This window comes from Erinaceus europaeus, chromosome 4 (assembly GCF_950295315.1).
Source record: "Erinaceus europaeus chromosome 4, mEriEur2.1, whole genome shotgun sequence".
NCBI lineage: Eukaryota > Metazoa > Chordata > Mammalia > Eulipotyphla > Erinaceidae > Erinaceus > Erinaceus europaeus.
In genome coordinates this window covers 61,593,372-61,615,015 of record NC_080165.1, presented here as the reverse complement: position 1 = coordinate 61,615,015, position 21,644 = coordinate 61,593,372, and the positions used below count along the sequence as shown (strand labels likewise).

Sequence of the window (21,644 nt, the reverse complement as noted above, 5' to 3'; positions counted from 1 at the left end):
TTGTCAGAGAAATGCAAATAAAGACAACAATGAGATATGACTTCACTCCTGTGAGAATGTTATATATCAGAAAAGGTAACAGCAACAAATGCTGGAAAGGTTGTGGGGACAAAGGAACCCTCCTGCACTGCTGGTGGGAAGGCTAGGAATGGACCTGCCCTATGACCCTGCAATTCCCCTCCTGGGGATATATCCTAAGGAACCAAACACAACCATCCAAAAAGATATGTGTATGCCTATGTTCATAGCAGCACAGTTTGTATTGGTCAAAATCTGGAAGCAACCTAAGTGTCCAACAACAGATGAGTAGCTGAGCAAGTTGTGTTCTATATACACAATGGAATACTACTCAGCTATTAAAAATGGTGATTTCACCATTTTCAACCCATCTTGGATGGAGCTTGAAGAATCATGTTAAGTGAAATAAGTCAGAAACAGAAGGATGAATATGGTATGATCTCACTCATAGAAGTTGAAAAACAAGATCAGAAGGGAAAACACTAAGCAGAACTTGGACTGGAGTTGTTGGATTGCACCAAACAAAGTAAAAGACTCTGGGATGGGGTCGGGGGGAGGGTTCAGGTCCTGGAATATGATGGCAGAGGACCTAATGGAGGTTGTACTGTTATATGGAAAACTAGGAAATGCTATGCATGTACAAACTACTGTATTTAATGTTGACTGTAAAACATTAACCCCCCAATAAAGAAATGTAAAAAAAAAATGAAAATCAGAAAGAAACATGGTTTTTTTTTTTCTTTCTGCATGCTACTCAGACCAGTGCATTTCTTTTGCTACTGCAAGAGAAGCACTTGGCCTCAAAGTCCGTGTGTGTGTTTTAGCAGAGAAAGTGATTTTTTTTTTCTTGCAAGGAGCTTTTAAGTGAGACAGACAGAGTCAGAGAATAAGAGAGAGAGATAATTATCTAAATTATGTTCGTGCTATTATCGAGGATGAATATAGTTAAAATGTAATTAAATATGACGGGCTAGCAGGATGTAAGCCAAGCTTTGGAATGCTAATCATCAATTACTGCATCCCCTTAGGGGAATCAGGGAGCTCTGTATGGGGGAAAGTGGGAACAAGGAGCTTGGGGATGGAGGACTGAGTAAGATGTAGAGTGTTACAACTGCCCTCCTCTTCATGGGCTCCTCCCCCACATGCTCCTCCATACCCTCTGTGGAAGTCCCTGGACACTTACTGTTCTGTAGCTGCTGCGGTATTAGGAGCTTTCAGCTCAACTCTTGTGAGGAGCTAGCAGGAGGACACAACCTTATCTTTGAGAGGAAACTCCTTTAAAGGGAAAATTAAGCTATGAGAAGGGAAGGTAAAGCCTAAGGCCAGCTCATGTTAAAGGAGTAACTGCAAGTGTATTCACCAGAGAAAAGATCCCCTCCCTCCCATCAGAAACCAAAGGAAGTCTAATCAGAACTAAAATCAGGTAAGATCATTGGGTCTATTTTAATAAGCCAATCCCCAACCAGAAGAAAGACTCAACCTTGGCTGAGCATTAAATTCACTGTGAAGTATAACTAGGACTTAAACAGGACCCACCCCCAGAGATTTCTGACTTAATTGGTCTGGGATGTGGTCTGGGAGTTGAAAGGTTTAGAAATCCCACAGGTGATCCGCTTATGTGGCCATATGGAGAATTTACTGGTCAAACTAGAGTAGATTACTTCAGTAATCCTAGTCAAAAGGGAATCCAGGGGCAACTAACTAACCAGTAGACTAACCAGCTGGTTAGACCTTCCAGGAACCTCAGCTGTATGTCTCTCCACACCAAGAAAATGAAAGATGGTGTAAGAAGAGAAGATTTTTGTTTGTTTTTGTTTTACCCAGTCTTGGGGGAATAAATTTAGGACCTCACTCATGTGCACTGCTTCTAAATGGCCTTTTTAAATGTTTCTATTTGGAGAGAAGGTAGGGAAAAAGAAGCAGGGCACTCAGCACTACCATTTAGCAATCTGTGGAACTTCCTTGGTGCCATCCTGAATGTTCCCTTGTGGTGCCAGAACACCACTTGGTGATATGTGTCCTACCAGATAAGCTAGCCCCCAATTCCTATAGATTTTTTTTCTTAAATTGAAACAATTTATTTTTATCAGTTCTAGTGATAACTTTCTCCACAGAACTTTGAAATTGGTGGGATTTGTGTATAAGAGTTAAAACATTAAACTCTTTGCCTTTTAGCACTACTTGAGCTTTGTCTGAGGCTGGGTTAGAAACCTGCCCCCCAGCTCTTTGGTCCAGGTAGGTAATGTGAATGAGCAAAGCGGACTAGGGTAGGCTTTAGGGAGTGACCACTAGAAACCAGAGGACTCAAGACTGTCACTCACCTCTAGCCAGGGTTGTGTTTACAGAAAAGAGAACTCAAGGCTACCAGATCTTCTGGTTTTATAAAGAGAAAATAGAAATCTGTGTCTTTATATGAAATCTCCAAAATTTAAAATGACAAACAACTTAGTTTAAAAATAAATCAGTCTTTTGGTGATGGGAATGGTGTTTATGTACATTCCCATTAACTTGTAGTCATACAAAAAAAAAAAAAAAGAAAATCAGGGATCTGGGTGGTGGCACACCTGGTTAAGTGCACACACTACAGTGCACAAGGACTCAGATTGAAGCCCCTTGTCCCTACCTGTAAGGGAAAGCTTCACAAGTGGTGAAGTAGAGTTGCAGGTGTCTCTGTCTCTTTTCCCTAATACCTCCTCCTCCTTCTCAATTTCTCTATCTCTATCTAATAATAAATAAAATAAAGTGATACAGATTAAATAACATTTAAAAAAATCTCAGTAAACCAACAAAATATGTCTGTGAGCCTCCCATCTTGAACCTTTGATCTCAGTAAGCATCTGACTGTTCAGCATGTGACGATTCCCAGTGGCACCTAACAAGCTGTTCCCCTGCCACTGTAGGTCAGCACTGAAGTTAGAGAAGTTTGGCACTGTTTTCCCTAAGCCTGGCTCTCAATAAATAGTTGTTGAATGGACACACAGACAGGTGAATGGTGCAATCCCAGAATCCTCAGTAAATCAGAGCAATGCAACAGCTGTAAAATTTAGTTAAGCATTTTACAAGACAAAAGAACTTCCTCCTGGGTGCCAGATTAGACACTGAGCCTGCAGCAACTTCAGTCTAGACTGGCATCAGAGATTTGGGGAGTAGGAGCTCTTTGGAAGGTGTTTAATAGGCTCTGGACTTCCTCTGCCTCTGTTGCATTGTACATTCTGTCTCCTCTGCCTCTGGGGCAGGTGAGCGATCCCAGAATGTGCCAGGCTGGCAGCCAAGGAATAAGATGCATGGCCCAGTGTAAGGGCTGGGACAAGACAAGAATTCCCACCTGCCCTGGTTGCATCTTCAGCCTTGATTAAAGAGATGAATGGTCCATTGCAATGGTCTATTGCAATGACAATAAGAACAGTGTGCTGGGGGGTGGGGTGGGAGGAAACAGTGGGAGGGGGGAAAGCAGGCAGCTGTAGAGTCATCATGAGAGGTACACTTATAAAGAACTGTCAGATAGAGATCTGGTGGTGGGAATTGTGTGGAGTTGTACCCCTCCTATCCTATGGTTCTGTAAATGTCTCCTTTTTTAAATAAATAAAGAAAAAAAACAAAAAGCGCTGTCAGAGGGACTACAGGCCAGGTTCACTCAAGACCTCCAGCACCTGTCATGTTTTAGTGCCACGTGACATGGAGAGAGTGCCACTGTACAAGCTCAGCTGATAAGGACAGCTTTTATCATTTCCTCTCTCTTGGAGAATCTTTTCCGAAGGTTCATGTTTGTCTTCCAGCCCTGCTGCCAAAAGTTGTAAATAAATCTGTTCCTCATGTAACCTTCTCATTCCATTTTACCACAAGCTTCACTTCCTCTCTTGGCTCTGCTTTTTTTCTTTTTAACTTTATAATTTTTTTTAATTAAAGCTATACATGTACATTATTTAAAAGTCAACTAGAACTAGGAAGCTTAGAACAGAAAAGCAGCAACTGTCCCATGTCACCTTCCCCAATTGTGAATCGTACTCCCTGGGCATAACCACTTTCCTCTTTTCCTTAAACATGCTTTTAAAAAATAATAATAAATAATAATAATAATAATATTTATATTGAAAGAATGACATATTCAGAAATGCACACTTAATATGATTTTTGAAAAAAAAAATACCAAAAGTGAAATGTCTCCCAGCACTTCATTGAGAGATTATAGTTTATGCATAAACAAATGTGTGTGTTTCCCTTTCTTAAATACAAATTGCTCTATGCACTAGAGCTAGCAGGTTTCTTTCTCCCTCTCCCCATTCCCTTTCTCCTGCCTTTTCTCCTCCCCTCCCTCACCAGCTGCATAGTCTTTCACCACCAGGATAGAGATGCACCATAATTTACCTAACAAGTCCCTGGTGATGAGCATTTAGGTTGTTTCTATGTCTTGCTGTGCAAACAGTGCTGCAGTACAGTCCTTATTCCTGCTGCATTCCCATGCTGTGAGCATAGTTTATTCTCAGACGTGATGTAGGAGGAATTGCTAGCTCTAGGGGTATGTACATTTTAAATGTTGCTAGTTGGGTGTATGCCAGTTTACACTTCCTCCAGCAGATTGTGAAAATGCCTGTGTCCCTACTGATCCCACATAACATGGGATTCAACTTCTTTATTTTGAAGTAAACATGTTTATTTCCTTTGAACTTTTATTTTGCTCTGTACCTTTCAAGTTTCTAAACTGCGTATTCTGTTCTTTCTCAATTCTTTCTGAAATGATCTGTTGTCTTCCTACTTTAACAATAAAGATTCAGCTTCCATAGCAATTTCTCCTTCCTTTCCGAGAATACTTCAGCCTCTTCTCTCTACATCCTCCCACTCTAGTTCAATCATGGTGTTTCTGTGCAGCCTTTACGCTGGCATTAGCATGACTGTGTAACAATATCAGAGATAAGCCATATAGAATGCTATAATCACCTTTTTTTTCTAGTATTTGTTTCTCCTGGAGTTAAAAAATTACTTAATTTTCTGTATATCTGTTCACTAAATTTCTGTGTACTTAATGCTGATTGCTCCCCACCCCACCCCCCTTGTCACCACATACCCCTTGTCAGAGTAACCTGGTCTAACACCATTTCTCTCCCTCTGGGCTGCCTGCTCTCTAAGCCTCACACACAACTCAGAAGTCTCCCTTCTCATCACACTGGGAATCTCCCCCCACCCCTATTCCACATCAGATTCTCTACTTGCCTGATACTATAATTTTATTTTAGTTTAATCCTTTGTTTTAGGAGAGCATGTTTTCTGATAGTTTCTCTCTCTTTTTTTGTTTGTTTGTTTGTTTGTTTGCCTCCAGGGTTATTGCTGGGGCTCAGTGCCTGCACCATGAATCCACTGCTCATGGAGGCCATTTTTTTCCCTTTTGTTGCCCTTGTTGTTGTAGCTTTGTTGTGGTTATTATTGTTATTGTTGATGTCACTCATTGTTGGATAGGACAGAGAGAAATGGAGAGAGGAGGGGGAGAGAAAGATAGACACCTACAGACCTGCTTCAATGCCTGTGAAGCAACTCCCCTGCAGGTGGGGAGCTGGGGGCTCCAACCTGGATCCTTATGCTGGTCCTTGCGCTTTGCGCCACGTGCGCTTAACCTGCTGCACTACTGCCCAACCCTGTTTTCTGATAGTTTCTTGTGATGCACTGGTTATGAAGTTTTTGAGATGTATAACAGATGAACTTTTCTTTATTCAGTCCCAGTACCTGAGCAGTCACTGGGTTGGGACTAGTCCCCTGGTAAAGAACTTACCTTTCCCTCAACATTTGCAAGAAAATGCCTTCTCACTCCCTGTGTTACTCTTGGAAAATTTCATGTAATCTGGTCCAGCCTCTTTGATCAGCATTCCTCCTACAGAAGCATGCAAGGCCTTCTAAATTTCTCAGTAACTTGCTTATTTGTGGGTGTTGTCTTTTTTATTGTAATGCCTCTCAGTGGCCTCTTTTACTTGGAAACTTGTCATTTGTAGCATGAATAATTTCTTGTGTTATTTTGACAGTTTTCTAACTTATGTCTTCTGTTTTGTTCTCTCCTGCACCCCCTAACTGGATAGTGAACCTCCTCAGTTGATCCTCTCATTCTGTTATCCTTTTTCTTTTTTTAGGTTTATTTTATTCATTCCATGAGATAAAGACAAGGAGATGGTGGGGTGAAAGAGAGAGAGAGAGAGAGAGAGAGAAAGAGAGGGAGAGAGAGAGAGATTGAGAGAGAGAAAGAAGGCATGCTCAGAGCAGCTGTCTGGCCTTGTGATGCTGGGGCTCAAATTTGAGATGCAATTCCAAAGCTCTACCACCTCCTGAGCTGCCTCTTAACCTCTTTCTTCTGTTTTCTATCTTTCTCATTTTGTTTAATATCCTGGGAAATCTTCTCAATTTAAACTTGTAGTATTTATTGAATTATTTATTTCAACTCATGGTTTAATTTACAAGAGCATTTTCTTGTTCTGCAGATAGTCCCTTTCTTATTGTTTTGTTCTTATTTCAAGAGTATAATAACTCTTTCATCTCTCTCTTCCTCTCTCTTTACTGTAAATGTTTTTTTTTCCCTCTGAAATTTTATTTTCCTTACTGAATTATATCTGTGTCCTCTTAGGTTACTTTTCTTTCCTATTTGCTTTTAGCCTTTTTTTTTGGTAATCCTTGATTGGACTTCTCACCTTTAAACATTTGACAGAGAGAATGCTGACTGAAGCATTTTGTACATAAATAGGTTGCTGAGCTTTATCAAAGGGTGCCAGACAGGTAGTAGATGTTTTATTGAGAGGCCCTTGCAGCACATTGGTCACTTTCTATTCTCATTGGAACAGATATTATTTATTATGTGTAGGTCTCTGTTCAGTTTTTATCAGAGCAAACCTCCTTAAATATGTTACTTCAGTCTGCTTAATCAACTTCATTTTTCTCCATAGCCCCTTCTTTAACTCTGATAAATGTCTTTGTCTTTGCTCCCACTAGAACATGAACTTCTTACAGGCAGAGTCTGTTCCATAGTAAGTACTTGGTAAATATTTAGAGCCAGAAGAATAGAGAGAGAGCAAGAAAGAAAGTAGATCAATATCTCTAGGTCTTTTCTCTTATGCTGATCAGAGAGGGCACTTCCAATCTCCTGCCTACAGGCCAAAGTGGGGTCACAGTGTCTTGAAAACCCAGGGAAGGTAGGAGACTGAAAGTCTCACCACTTGGAATATTCTCTTCCTTGTAGTTTCTTGTTCTCAGCCCTGGCAGGAGCCCACCCTCTCTATCCCTGGTTCTCCAGAGCCTATGGTTCAAGGACCACCATACTCAATCCCCCTTCTCCCACCAAGATGAAGAAGAGAAAATTTGGGAAGGCCACTTGCTCCTTTTACCTGCCTCCAGCCTGTGCTCTTGGTTCAGCATCTGTCCACCCCAACAAGCAGAGTGACTCACAGTCCTGAGTCTTTACAGGGTGTTGGTATCTTCTAATTCTGCTTTTAAAAACCCCTTCTGTTTCATTTGGTTTAGATCCCCCCTGCTTAACACTATTCTATTTGCATAACCACTTCATTCTATTTACATGGCCTCTGTTAACAAGCACCACCTTCCCTCCAGGACATTGGTGGTTTAGTGGTAGAATTCTCACCTGCTCCACCCCCCTCCTTGTCACACCCTGATCCTCTCCTTGTCACACTCTGATTTTCACCAGTCACTTTTCTCTCCACCCTCTCTATGTCACATCCTGTTTCCACCCTACTTGGCAAGTAGATATAAAGACAGCATTGTGAGTTTTAGGGTACTTTAGTTTAGTTTAGCTTAGCTCAGCTTAGATTGTGCTGCGTCCTGCATGAATAAAGAGATACTGTCTACAGCTCAACCATGAGTCCCTGGTCGTCTGTTACCTGCCCGTGAAGCCAGCCCGGCAAAAACAACATAGCCCAGTGAAAACAACAGCAGGGTTCTGCAGTGTGGCTCTACTTGCTTCTAAATTCCCCAATCAGATGCATCAGATGCTTCTTGTTTACTATATTGCCACTCAGTGGCCTCCTTAGCTTGAAGACTAGTGTCCTTCCTATCAGGGGGCATTTCTTATTGTTAATTTGACAGTTTTTTCCCAAGGTGTTGATGCAGAATGATAGTGACACCTCTTCCTTTCTTTCTTTTATGCTTCTTTGTTTTTATGTGTGTATTATAACATCTATATTTGATATAAATCATATTAAATATCCTTACTGCTTTTTTAGTGAAGATTAACCCAGGTTTTCAGTTTGCCATGTTTAATTTCTAGTCTAGACTTGGCCAAAGACATTCTTATCTCTGTGTCCCCAGTATTCACCAGCAACTGAAAAATTCTGACATTTACAGTCTTTTTACAATATAAGCAGCAGAGTCACATGTTTTTCCAAAGCTGAATAGACCACGTACTGTTAGCATAGGATCCATAGAATCCCCAGAGAAAGCAGCATGAGACTTCAGATGAAAAGTTGCCCCCAGTTGAGCTCTGCTGATTCCCTTTCTCCCATCATTCTTGTAGCCTGTGTGGTGTTCTTGGTAGCCAGAGCCACTCACAGAAACCCCCACATTTTCAGGAATTGGGGACACACCCCTCCCTCTGCTGACAACTCTTCTGGAGTTCTCTACTTTCAACAGCTGTCTGGAGCTCCACCTGACAAATGTACATCCCACTGAGGGACTAACTCTATCTCTCCCCTAAATTTTTATATTTGCAGCTTAGTTAACTCCACCTCTAGCAAATCTTTTCTCACACAAGCACAGGTGCCATTTTAATTCCTTTCTTCTCCCTTGTCCTCTTTATCTCAAGAACTGTTTAAAATGCGGAGAAAATTTTAAAAAGTAATTAACATGTACTCACCCACTCATCCCAAGAAATGACTGCAGTTAATGTCTTTCACATACACTTCGAGTCTTTTGTATTTCAAAGAAATCAACCATTCCAATGCTCTTGGTTCAGCACCAAAATCTCCCCATTCCTCATCCTCAGGCTCTCCTCTGACATACACTGTCGTGAATTCAACATAGATCCTACCAGAGCATTTCTGAAATAACTTATAAGCATATACTTTTTCATAACACAATCTTATGTGTATGTCTCCATGTTGTCTATAGTTGTCCTCTTGCTAGCCATACGTGTTCATAGCTCTCTGTACTAATCTGATAACCCACTGAACCTCTTTCCTTCCCCACTGTCCATGGGTGATGCAGAAAGAAGAGTCACCAGCACTCTTCCTCACGTTCCAAGTATGATGTGTTTTCTCACTGGAGTCTCATAACCCTGAACAGGAAATGCCGCTGTGACCACCCCCCAATTCACATGGGTTGTCCTTTGGGTGAAGATGGCTTGTGATCCACTCAGGTGTGCTCTTCAGCCCCAGAGTATAACATAAGCCATGCAACTGGGATGTGGGTGATGATGCTCTGTGACCCAGGGGAATAGCCAGTAACCTAGTTCTCAGTGATTGGGAAGTTCCTCTCCTTGCTATACCCTTTAGTAGAAAGAACCTAAACTAATAGTCATTAGATGTGGCTTATGCTGTTAACTCTGTTGCTGGCGGCTCTAAATGCTGACAGACTGCTTATCTTCCTTCTGCCTCAATGTCCTCACTTCTGAAAGGGGTTCTGACTAGCTGCCTACTGACTAGAGGTGTTGGGAGACAAATTAGATCAATTACAATTATGAAGCATTTTGTTTTTTTTAAAAAAAAAACATTTATTTTATATGAAGTTGAGAGAGAAAGAAGCCAGATCACCACAGCTACATGCAACACCAAGGACTGAATCTGGATCCTCAGGGATACAAATGCTGCACTCTACCAGCTGAGCTGTTTCCCTGCCTCCTTGTAAAGCACTCTGTAATCCACAGGGTGACCTGCAGATGGGAGAGGCTTCTAGGATGACAGGTCTCTACCTAATTTTTCACTTTTCTTTTTCTTTTCTTTTCTTTTATTTTTGCCTCTAGGATTATTGCTGGGACTTGGTGCCTGCACTATAAATCCACTGCTCCTGGAGGCTATTTTTCCCTTTTGTTGTCCTTGTTGTTTATCTGTTGTTGTTGTTATTGATGTCGTTGTTGCTGGATAGGACAGAGAGAAATGGAGTGACAAGGGGAGGACAGAGAGGGGGAAAGAAAGATATACACATGCAGGCCTGCTTCACTATTTGTGAAGCTACCCCCTGCGGGTGGGGAGCCAGGGGTTCGAACCGGGATCCTTACTCTGGTCTTGCATTTCAAGGCATGTGCGCTTAACCCACTGCGCTACTGCCTGGCCCCAATTTTTCACTTTTCTTACTAGCTGACCACTCACTTACTTAAGCCACAACCCCATCATGTTCTATGCATTGCAGTATTTAGTCCTTATCCTCAGACAGCCGCTTTAAAGAGATTGTTTTGTTGCTTGTGAAGCCAGGGTCTCCTCACAACAAGCAATTTCATTATTCCTGGGCTGACTTTTTCATTCAGATAGAGAACAAGGGAGGGACACCACACCACTGGAGCTATCCCTGGTTCTGTGGTACTCCCAATATAGTGTCAGGGTTGGAACCTGGGCTACACACATGGCAAGCCCAGGTGAGCTATCTCCCTGACTCTTAAGGAGATTGCTGTAAATTGTGATTCTGGCCTCTTTAAATTATATTATGGTGACAACATCATATTTTCATCCTTCTTAAAACATCATATATATAGTAGTTCAGCCTCGTTATGGGTTAAATTGAGTTTTATGGGTGGACTTGGGAACCATATCAACATTTATAGTTTTATTTTTCAGAAAAAAAGTCTTTTCAACCATCAACCAACCAATTTCATGGGACATTTTGGAACACTAGCAGTTTGTGAGAGATGGGACCACTGTACTGTTTGCCTTGTTCTCTAATTAGTTCCTGGAAGGATAGAGGATCTCCCCACAGAGATTATAAATGTCTTAAGGGCAAGCACTACATCTTGCATGGATCCCCAGTAACACCTAGCAGGTGCCAAGCTCAAAAATGTTTCTGCAGATACAGTTTAATTCCTCCAAATCCTGGCTGCCTTTTCTCCCTTGACAAAATGGGTGCTAATGGGGGTGCCTTGGGTGCCCCTGGGAACTTCTGCAGAAGTCAGACTTGATGACTCGGGGAAGGCTTGTATCGCATCCAATCAGTTGGCCTTAGTTTCTTTGTTGATTTGTATAGACAAGCACTGTTCTAAAATGTTGTACTTTTATTTATGTATCTCATCTTCAAAAAGTTGTAGAGAGTTCATTTTAATCACCCTCCTCTTATGGATATAGTGACTTAATCCCAGAGTGCTCAGGCAGCCTGCCAAAGATCACAGAGCTAAAATGAGTACTAGGTGAGATTCACACCCAGGGCAGATTGAGTTACAGATCCCATGCTGTCGGCAACTGGTGCCACAGGGCCCCTGGCCCATGAAAGGCCAGGACTCATACTTTCTATCTTGACTACCACCCCAGTGATCCTCTCAACTAGAAAAGCTTTGCACAGTAAAGCACTGTTACTTGCTTCATGCCATGCAGTCTGTAGTAAATGCTTGGGCAGTAGGCAAGATATGGGGCATTTTTCATTAACACTTGCATGTGCATTCTACTAAACTCAGACAGTACAAAAAAGAACAAAAGTAAAGTAATTAGAAGTTCTTCAAATTAAATCTAAAACCTTAACATTTTGGCAAACATTTTGATACATGTCTCTCTTTGAATACTTAGATGTACATATTTACAGCTTAACATAATTGGAATAGCATTCCCTGTGCATTTCTGGAACCAGCTAGCAGAGTGGTACTATTTCTGTCAGCAGTGGACAAATAAGGACACTAAATCACAAGAGGGAGTGATTTGTCCAGCAGAGAACCAGCAAGTGTCAGGCCTGAGGCTTCCATTATCTTGTGCATTGTTTTTTTTTTTTTTTTTTTTTGCTTTGTTTTCTAGAGGAGTAGGCACCTCTGCGTTTGGGTGCCTTCCAGCACTCAGTTCTAACTCTAAACTGAGTGAATCCACACCCCATGCCTCATGTGCTTCCTAGAACACTGCTCCTAGAACACTGCTCCTAGAGCAGAGACTGAGAGGGCTTGACACCTGGGGATACTTACACAGTTCTGTGAAACCCCCTAATGTGGCAGTCAAGCCCTTGCATAGAATAACTAGTAGAGGTGTTGACCACCCTGTGTAGTCTTGGCTGAAGCTGCCTCCTTCTAACTTGCACAATGGCTTTAAGTGTCACTCCGATGTAACGGTGTTTCAGTACTACTGTGTCTCCCGTACTGCAAAGCATTTAAAATTGTCTGGAAGTGTCAGCATGATGCTGACCAGATGTCCCTGGACTGAAGACCCCACCAATGTGTCCTAGAGCTCAGCTTCCCCAGAGACCCACCATACTAGGGAAAGAGAGAGGCAGACTGGGAGTATGGACTGACCAGTCAACGCCCATGTTCAGCGGGGAAGCAATTACAGAAGCCAGACCTTCTACCTTCTGCAACCCACAATGACCCTGGGTCCATGTTCCCAGAGGGATAGAGAATGGGAAAGCTATCAGGGGAGGGGGTGGGATATGGAGATCGGGTGGTGGGAATTGTGTGGAGTTGTATACCTCCTTTCCTATGGTTTTGTTAATGTCTCCTTTCTTAAATAATTTTTTTTTTAAAGTTGTCTGGGAGAAGTTGTGGGGAAAATGAAGTCTGATACTTAGGAAGGAAGAGAAGCTCATTACCGCACTGTAACTTTGCTTCCAACTCATACTTTGGTCTTAGGTTGGTATCCAGTTTTGCTGAAAATGGTCTTAGGTTGGTATCCAGTTTTGCTGAAAATGAAATCATGTATTCAGCTCTCAGACTGTGTTAGGGGAAATGAACTCTAATGTGATTAGATATTAATGCAGTGTAATGGAGGATTGGTATTAAATTGAGGCCTTCTGATCTTATTACTGTACAAATGTTCCCTCCTGCTCAGGCTGCTGCCCTGCAGCCCTGCTGCTCCCAAGGGGAGGCAGGCCGAAGTCCCCTAGAGAAGAAAGATGTAGAGAGGGAAAATCCCTGGGGGCATGGCAAATAAGAGAAGGGAGACTTGAGTTCAGGCCCTGCCTCTGCCCAGGACCTCTACAACTAGTAGAAATCACTCAGGTTTCCTTCACTGGAAGAAGTGAAGGTGGGCCACTTGGAGAAGGTGGGCTTGGACTGCAGGGGGCATAATTCTGGGCCTGTTCCACTCCAGAGGCACCAGCATGCTTTTGAGGATGGAGTTGACAAGTGTCAACTTTTTCCTTTAATATCTAGAAGTACTTAACAACTTTTTATGATAAGCATCAGGAATAGAAAGCAAAAAAGAATAAATCTTGAAGGTCAGGAAGAGAACTCATCTAGAGCTCACCTAGGCCTTCTTTGCCTTGAATGCACCTCAGGTTGGAGCTTGACACCTCTCTCTATATATACACCACACACACACACACACACACACACACACACACACACACACACACACCTGAAAAAGTCAACCCTGGCAGTGACAATAAATAAATAATCTACCCTAATCCTTTTATTAAACTGACTTGAACCTAATAGTGGTCACTGCTGTTATCACTTGTCCTAGTTCTGTTTCCCTTATTGGAGGGGGAGTGGTCTGATAACAACACAGTGATTCTGTCTTTGGTTAGTGCTATCTGTAGCTATGTCAGGGCGGCATTGCTCTATGCAGTATAGACCCTATGCTTCCCCTGACCTGCCAGAGGAAGGACCCAATTACACTGCTTAGCTTCAAATTGGCAACTAGGTCTATGGGGGCATGTTGGAGCCCCAGAGCTCCCCCTGGCCTAATTACTGCATCCCTTCCAGCAAAGTCCAAGAGATCGCTGTGGGCCTGGGAGGAAACCAGTCCCCCACTGAGAAAATGGGCCAAGAGTACAAGCTCTGGGGATGGTCAGATGGTATCACCGTCATGTATGAATAATAGCATTTTGACAAAGAGGGAGATTTTTCTTGGGCTGTTTCCAGAAAACTGCTTCCAGAGGCACAGCCTTTGCACGCAAGCTGGTAATGACTTTTTAATGACCTTAAGGGGTCCAGTGTCCAGGCAGCAGTGAATCAATCTCAGTGGGAGGCTCACGGTGAGCGAGAAGATGGAACACCTGAAACCAAAGGGGGGAAAACAAACCACAAATACATATATTTTCTTTGGTAGCATTACTCAGTAATTAGACAATTACAGGAAACAGCTTCCCAGCAGCTGGCATTTCCACTATGTGAGCAGAGAAGGATGGCAACAACTGTGAACTCCTCACATTTATTATAGAAAATATTATTGGAGTTTACAGTCGTGGGTGCCTTGCATGCCTCCAGTGCATTCTGATGAGCTGTGAGCATTAAACCAAGAGCAAAGCTCCTCCTCTTTGGGTTTGTTTATTGCTGGCTCACCCAGGCTTTAGATGAGCTGCCCAGTCCCTGCTGGTCTATAAGGAATCTCCCTTCAAGTATTGGGGTTCCTTTTGAGTCCTACCAGAAACTGGCTGGTTCTGAGCATAAGCAATCTAGGGCATGCACTTGGAAGCAGGAAAGAAAGTTGTGGAGGGAGGCCTGTAGAGCCCACACTTCCTGCGCCAGTGCCATCATGCATGGGAAGTGGGGTTCAGAAAGAAAAACTTGGGTTCATAGCAGAGTGAGTGTCCTCAGCTTCTCTAACTATAATAAATGGACTTGGGGGCCTCCCTTTGTCCTCGCCCTGCCCATTTTCCTGCCCTTCAGAACTCTTCCTTCCAGTTCCTTCAGTAAAATGTCTCAGCACCCACTTGGATTTGTCCAAGCAGCCAACGCTCTGGGCCCTGGTTAGTGGGTAAGGAACTGTGCTTCATGAAGTCCTGCTAATAGTGATCACTTTTCTGTTCAGCCACACTCCTGACACAGAGTAAACCTGGTATACACTTTGTGTTTATTTATGGAGAGCTTTAGGAGACGCCCAAGTTGCCTTCACAGAGAGCAAGAATGCCTTCTTTGAGCAGATTGTAGGCTCCTGAAGGCAATGCTACTTTCTGCCCCCTCAGCCACACATCAGGTGAAACTCATCTCTGCCTCACCACCCCTCTTACAGCTCAAAGACAGAGGACCCCCCCCCCCAGTGTAGTCAGCTATTGGCAGGGTTAACCACACCTTCTAACCAGGCATATGGTTGTGCTTCTTTTCACAGGTCCTGGCAGTCAGTAACTTTTGAAAGACAGCCTGCCTCCTTCATCCGAATCGTTGGAACACACAACACAGCAAATGAGGTAAGGGTCTCCTTTCATGAAAGACGCTGTGATATTTCACGATGTACAGGTAAATGCTACATCCTGAGTTAAGTGGAACTGTTTGTTCTGCCCGCTAATGGCCTGTTGTTCAGACAGCTTGGTACAGAAGAAAGTCCTGCTCCTGCACAGTGGGGAGATCATTATCATTTCTGGATGTCTCTTCACTAGCAAATGAAAGCCAACTCCTATGGCTTTGCTGACTCCTGCCCCTCTCTGTGGAATCGGCTACCACAGAGACCTTGAGAGGTCAGATGTCCTGTCCTCAGAGTCCTCCACCCTCCCAGGCAACAGCTATTACAGAAGTCCCGCAGCCTGCTAAGCATGGTATTTACAGGACCTCAGCCCCACAAAAGCAGCTGTGGTACACAGTTCAGGCTTTCTCTGCCTGCCTGCTCTAGACCTAGGAAGCGTGCAGGTAAATATTTATGAGCAAGTATCTTCCTTCCAGGCTTGATCCTTGCCTGACTCTCAGGGCCAGGCAGTCACTGCAGTGGACTGTGCTGTTTGTAGTTGTCTTTTCACCTTTGCTTTCTGGAAGAGGGAATGAGAGGTCTTCCCCTAGTGGTTGACAGTGGAAGTTAGGTTAAATGCCTAGGCCTTAAATTGTCAGGTTTTGCCGCCCCCCCCCCCCCCCCATGGGAATGCCATTGTAGAAATGCACGAGGCTCTGCTGGTGTTAACCTGGACAGAGCCAGGCACTGAGGAACAAGTCATCTCTTCAATGGCATGGATACCCCCTGGGCTCACAGAAGTACCTTGGGATTCATTCACATTGTCAGAGATGGAAATCATATCTATCTGTTTCAATTTGGATTTTAAAATAATCCATCAGTTACCTTACCTTTTTAGTTCTCCAAGTGACTGGTGAGGCTAGGTGGGGTGAGAGCTGGTGTCCAACAGGTGGCCTGTCATTGAACTGGTCGGACTGCTTCCCCCTTTTGCCTATGAACAGTCATGTGCTTGTCGTGTACCTCTGAAGGGCTTCTGGTTAAAGTCAGGAATCAGAAGGAATAATAACGTTGAGATTCACAAGGTAAATGAGGACTTGAGGGGGGCATGGCTTAACAATGAAGCACAGTCTTTGCATGTATGAGATCCTGGTTTGTACCCCTAACATGGCATTCAAAGGGGTTGCTTACCTCATCATGTGCAGGACTCTGGTTTTGAATCCCAGCACCTCATGGAAGCACCATCCATGGAAGGCACCAAGTAAGCACTGTGGATGGTATAATGATATTGTGGCCTATCTCTCTCTCTCTCTTTTTAAATTCTTCATTATTTAATTTTTTAAAATGTATTCGATAGATTCAACCAGAAATAAAGAGAGAAGGGAGTGATAGGGAGAAAGACAGAGAGACACCTGCAGCACTGCTTTACCACTCACAAAGCTTTCCCCCTGCAGGTAGGGAGTGAGGACATGAACCTGGGTCCTTGCACATTGTAATGTGTGCTCAACCAAATCACCACCACCTCTCCTGTTATGGCCTCTCTCTGAAATGCAAAACTCAGCAAAGGAATGATGGAATTACATACACAAGGCCTATACACTATAAAAATCTATATACATACATATATATATATTTAAAAAGGAGTAAATGAAAAGTATAGAAATAGTAATAGCTCTTCATTTTCACCTGAACATAATTGATCTCAGATTTTTTTTTTTTTTTCCTCCAGGGTTATTGCTGGGCTCGGTGCCTGCACCATGAATCCACCGCTCCTGGAGGCCATTTTTCCCCCTTTTTGTTGCCCTAGTTGTTGCAGCCTCGTTGCGGTTATTATTGCCATTGTTGACATTGCTTTGTTGTTGGATAGGACAGAGAGAAATGGAGAGAGGAGGGGAAGACAGAGAGAGGGGAGAGAAAGATAGACACCTGCAGACCTGCTTCACCGCCCGTGAAGCGACTCCCCTGCAGGTGGGGAGCCGGGGGGCTCGAACCGGGATCCTTACACCAGTCCCTGCGCTTTGCGCCACGTGCACTTAACCCACTGCGCCACCACCCGACCCCCTGATCTCAGATTTTTACAGGACTTGCTTTTTAGGTGTGTAACCAAGGTAGTTACCTGGGCTCCATGCCCCCAGGGGACTCTGCACTTAAATTTAATGTTCTTAGGTACCACCTTGAACCTCTTCATAGGTTTACCTTTATATCTACCTAACGACCTACCTATCTAAATTTATTTGTATAAGAGAAGCCCAAAGAAATAATGGAGAACATAGCAGGGCACTGGAACCTCACCTGATCACATGCAGACCAGCCTCTCCCCTTACATAGCAAGTTCTTAACCACCTACTGCCTCATCCCTGGGGCCTGGACCTGCCCAGCCTTCTTGCTTCCCACAGACCCATGACCATGGCCACCCTCCTCTCCTAATAGGAGGGCTGGGTTCCCATCTGCTGGGTCATAGGACTACGGATGCCTGTGATGTTCTGCACTCACCAGAGTCCCCCATTTCTAAGGGAGTGCAATATGAAACAGCAAATGCAAACTCCAGGACAGGTCAAGGAAGTAACTATGGCAGAAATGGGAGGAGAAAGTATTTTCCCTAGTTTTTGATCCCTGCACCTTCTGTAGCTAACTCTGGATTTGTGCACTGTCTTCATCAAGTCTACACTCTCCAGAGCACATTAAGGTGTTTCTGATACTTTTCATTTTGAAAATCTTGGAGCCAGGTGGTGGAGTACCTGGTTGAGAGCACATGTGACTTGGGTTCAAGTCACCAGTCCCCATCTGTAGGGGGAAAGTTTTGCAAGTGGTGAAGCAATGCTGCAGGTGTCTCTCTGTTTCTCTCCCTCTCTACCTCCAGCTTCCTCTCAATTTCTGGTTGTCTCTATCCAATAAATAAATTAAAATAATTTTTAAAAATTTTAAATGAAAATATTGTGTTTATATTCATTTTGCCTTTATTTATAATAAGATGACATGTGCCCATAGTGTGTGCTTTGAGAGAAAATCTTGTAAATAGAAGCCTGAAATAACTGCTCTTGCCTCTTTATTTTGAAACAAACCAGGAAATTATAAAAGTAAATCAACTGATATTTTTTAAAAGCACAGAATTTAAATAAATCTAAACATGATGTCATAAAACACTTTTTTATTATTTGATGATTTAACAAACACAGAATTGAATCTGCTTTTTAATATATGTTAAATCTCCAAAGAAGCATCATTTTTTAAAATTAATCTATTAACTCATTCATTCATTCATAGAAGAAGGGGGGAGAGAGAGAAAATGAGAACTTTGCTCTGACACATGCAATGTCAGGGATCAGACTTTGGACTTCATACTTGAGAATTCAACACTTTATTCATTGTACCACCTCCTGGGTCACAAAATAGCAGGTTTTTAAGATATTGTCAATAAGTACCAATGTTCTTAACCATGTAAGCTATGTTAAATTAATTATGTGTGTTATTTTACTAAATTTGAAAACAATTTAAATTTCTTTACATAATTATGTTTCAAGCTAAAAGTAAATATTTTTCATTTATAGTCACTTTTTTCTTTCATAATGCATCCTCTCTCCCTCAAAAAAAGACTATTTGTTTTCCTTTTTGTTAGACTTACTTATTATTGGATAGAGATAGAGAAAAATCAAAGGTGGAAAGGGAGGGAGAGAGGGGAGAGACAAAGAGATACCTGCAGCCCTGCTTCACCACTCCTGAAGCTTTCCCCCTGCAGGTGGGGACCAGAAGTTTGAACCCAGGTACTTGCATACTGTAGTATGTGCACTTAACCAAGTGCACCACTGTCTGGCTCCTATTTTTTTTCTCTCTCTAGTGGGACCCTCCATTAATGTATTCCAACAGAATGCAATTCCAGGCCAACTTTCTCTTTATCTTTGTTTTATTGGAGAGACAGATAGAGAAGAGGCAGCAGACTATTACTCAACCATTCCTAGAGCTCCCCCAATACCATCCATGGTGCTCCATGTGGTGCTGGGTTTCAGACTCAGGGCCTCTTGCATGATGAGGTATGCACTTTCCTGGGTGAGCAATGTCCTAGGCCCACAAGGAATTCTTAAATCTCTTAAGTCAGAGAAAGCTGAAGGCCCTAGAGTGAGTCTAATCAGCTTCTACTTCCAGCTTAGTACCATCACCTCAGTGACTGGTGAAGAATGAAGAATGATTTCCATTTTATAGTACTCTGAAGTTGGAATACAAACTCTTCACTACCTGATGAGTTCCTCAAAAATACTAGTTCAACCACTTTGGGCCAACTAGTTGAATGAATTGACTACTAGGTCACTAATACACTGACGAACTGTTGCAGTTGGCTGATGTGTAACTTGTCCAGCTGCCTTATTGAGCCAGTTATTGATCAGGCAAAAGGGACTCAGTGTAGTGTTGCCAACTGGGAAACACCTTAAGTCATAAAATAAATAACGACAGGATCATAAGGCAAAACCATAAACTCATTCTCACAGTGCAAGAAGGCACAAAAATAAATTGAATCTCACTGAGCATGAAGAATATGCAAACCCTCATGGAGAATGTGCTCAGCCGCAGCCCTCTGGGCTCTGGGATGCTTTTGGAGGAAGTAGTGTCAACTAGGAATGTGTTAGTTCCACAGGGAGAGCTCAGAAGTGTGGGGAGCGGGGTTAATTTAAGGAAAGGAGACTGACTAAGGTTGCTGGAGCAGGATTGCTGAGGAGGCAGCTCCTCAGGAGAGTTATGATGACTGGGGCAGGGAGAATCCTGGGCAGCCCTCATGCGGGTCCCATGAGAGCCAGAGCCATGCCAACAAAAAACAGGGTGATGGCACCTCTTTGTCACAGTGGATGTCGAGGTCGTGTAGAGGGAAGCAGGTCTCCTCTCTCCACTGCTGCTGTGCATCAAGCAATTTCAGGGGCCTTTGCCTAGTCAGAGTGAGGCCTGTTACCCTTTCACTGAAAGTTCACCAGTCGGAAAGACTGAGTACTGATTTCAAAAAGCACACATCGAGTTGAGTGTTTGCGTGGAATGGTAAGTTTGCCTGTGTGGACAACAGGAGGAGAAATGCGTGAGACCACTCAATTCTCTCCTAGGTGAGCCAGTTCTTCGTAAGACTGACCCGTCCAGGGGGCAGGTGGAAGCAGGAGTGGGGGCAGAGGCTGAAGAGTGCAGCTTGATAGTGCCTGTGGGTTGAAGAGAACGTCTGAAGGAGATGGTGGGTGATTAGCCTGCTTGTGCAGAAGGTGGAGGGTGGTCTGCACAGCACGTGAGTGACCAGAGCTGCCGGCAACTTGTGACAGTGGTGATGCAAACTGCCCAGCCTCCAGCTCTCTAGGCTGCTGAGAGTGTAGCAGAGACCTTCTGAGCTCAAGCAGATGGGGGCTTCTCGCCTGATGTAGGTCTCTGCCTGTCTCGCTCCAGCCAGCCAGGCCTTCATGCATGCAAGGCTCAGCATCTGTCTGCCGCATGCTAATTCTCCCCACTTCCCTCTGATCCCTGTGGCTCTCAGGTGACAGGAGCCATGGCCGTCTGTGGAGGTTCAGATTTCTTGATCACCTGTTTTGGCACGCTTCTGATTTCCTGCAGCATTTCATCCCTCTCCTCTGGGAAGTGTATGTCTGCTGCTGGCATCTGTCTCTCATCTTCCTGTGAGCACCGCAGCTATGAATTCATTTAATTTTTTAGCTACGTTTATGACTTCTGTCAATAAATTCCCCTAATGCTTACCTCTTAAAGATGCCAGCACTTCTCTCAGTGACCTCCTACTCCTGTGTACTCGACATCTTCCTTGTCATTTATCTTAACTTCTTAGAACATTTTCCTTTTATTTCCCTCACCAGTGTGTGTTTTGTCTTCCTGCCCCCTCTCACCCAGCTCTGTCATCTCCCCCGTGTGTGGCCTGCTTCTCTCATGTCTGCTGTTTCTCTTCTTTACCCTTGGATGGTCCTTTACATATCCTCTCCAGCCACTCACAGGGTTTCTTTGTCTCCCTCTCATGCTTTGCAGTCGATGGCAGGCACATGTCAGTTTGTCTTTCAGCACCTCTGCCCTTCTGGCCTGTTGCTTTCCTCTTGTGGTTGTCCCCATTGCTTGGAGTGAGAAAGGTGCCTGGTGGCCATTTCCATAGCCTCTATATGACAGTCTCAGCCTCTAGCTTAGTAATCATGTGATCACTCCAGTGTGGTCGCCTACCTGACTGAACAGCTAATTGACTCTAAACCGCTCAGGAGACAGGTATTGTTTCCCCTTCTAAGTCGCTTATCTGAGAAAGATTAGAAACTGTGCCTTTGTCAACACCACCACAAATGTCACAGCAGATCTGAAGTCTCAACTCCCAACACCTGTGCCGCTGGGCCCCATTAGTTCTGACACTGCATCCGGCATGGGCCCTCCCTGATTTTCATATCAGCAATCACCATACATTCCCTCATCCTAAAGATATCA

General features: G+C 43.5%; 1 protein-coding gene across 6 annotated transcripts in view; it reads left to right on the top strand.

The window, feature by feature from the left end:
* The window catches only part of BTBD9 (BTB domain containing 9), a 551,044-nt gene that overhangs the window by 473,508 nt on the left and 55,892 nt on the right, over positions 1-21,644 (top strand). For all 6 annotated transcript variants that reach the window (XM_060189736.1, XM_060189737.1, XM_060189740.1 and 3 more), the window contains exon 10: positions 15,165-15,243. In XM_060189736.1, the coding sequence (XP_060045719.1) occupies positions 15,165-15,243 (79 nt within the window). The remainder of the gene's footprint in view (positions 1-15,164; positions 15,244-21,644) is intronic.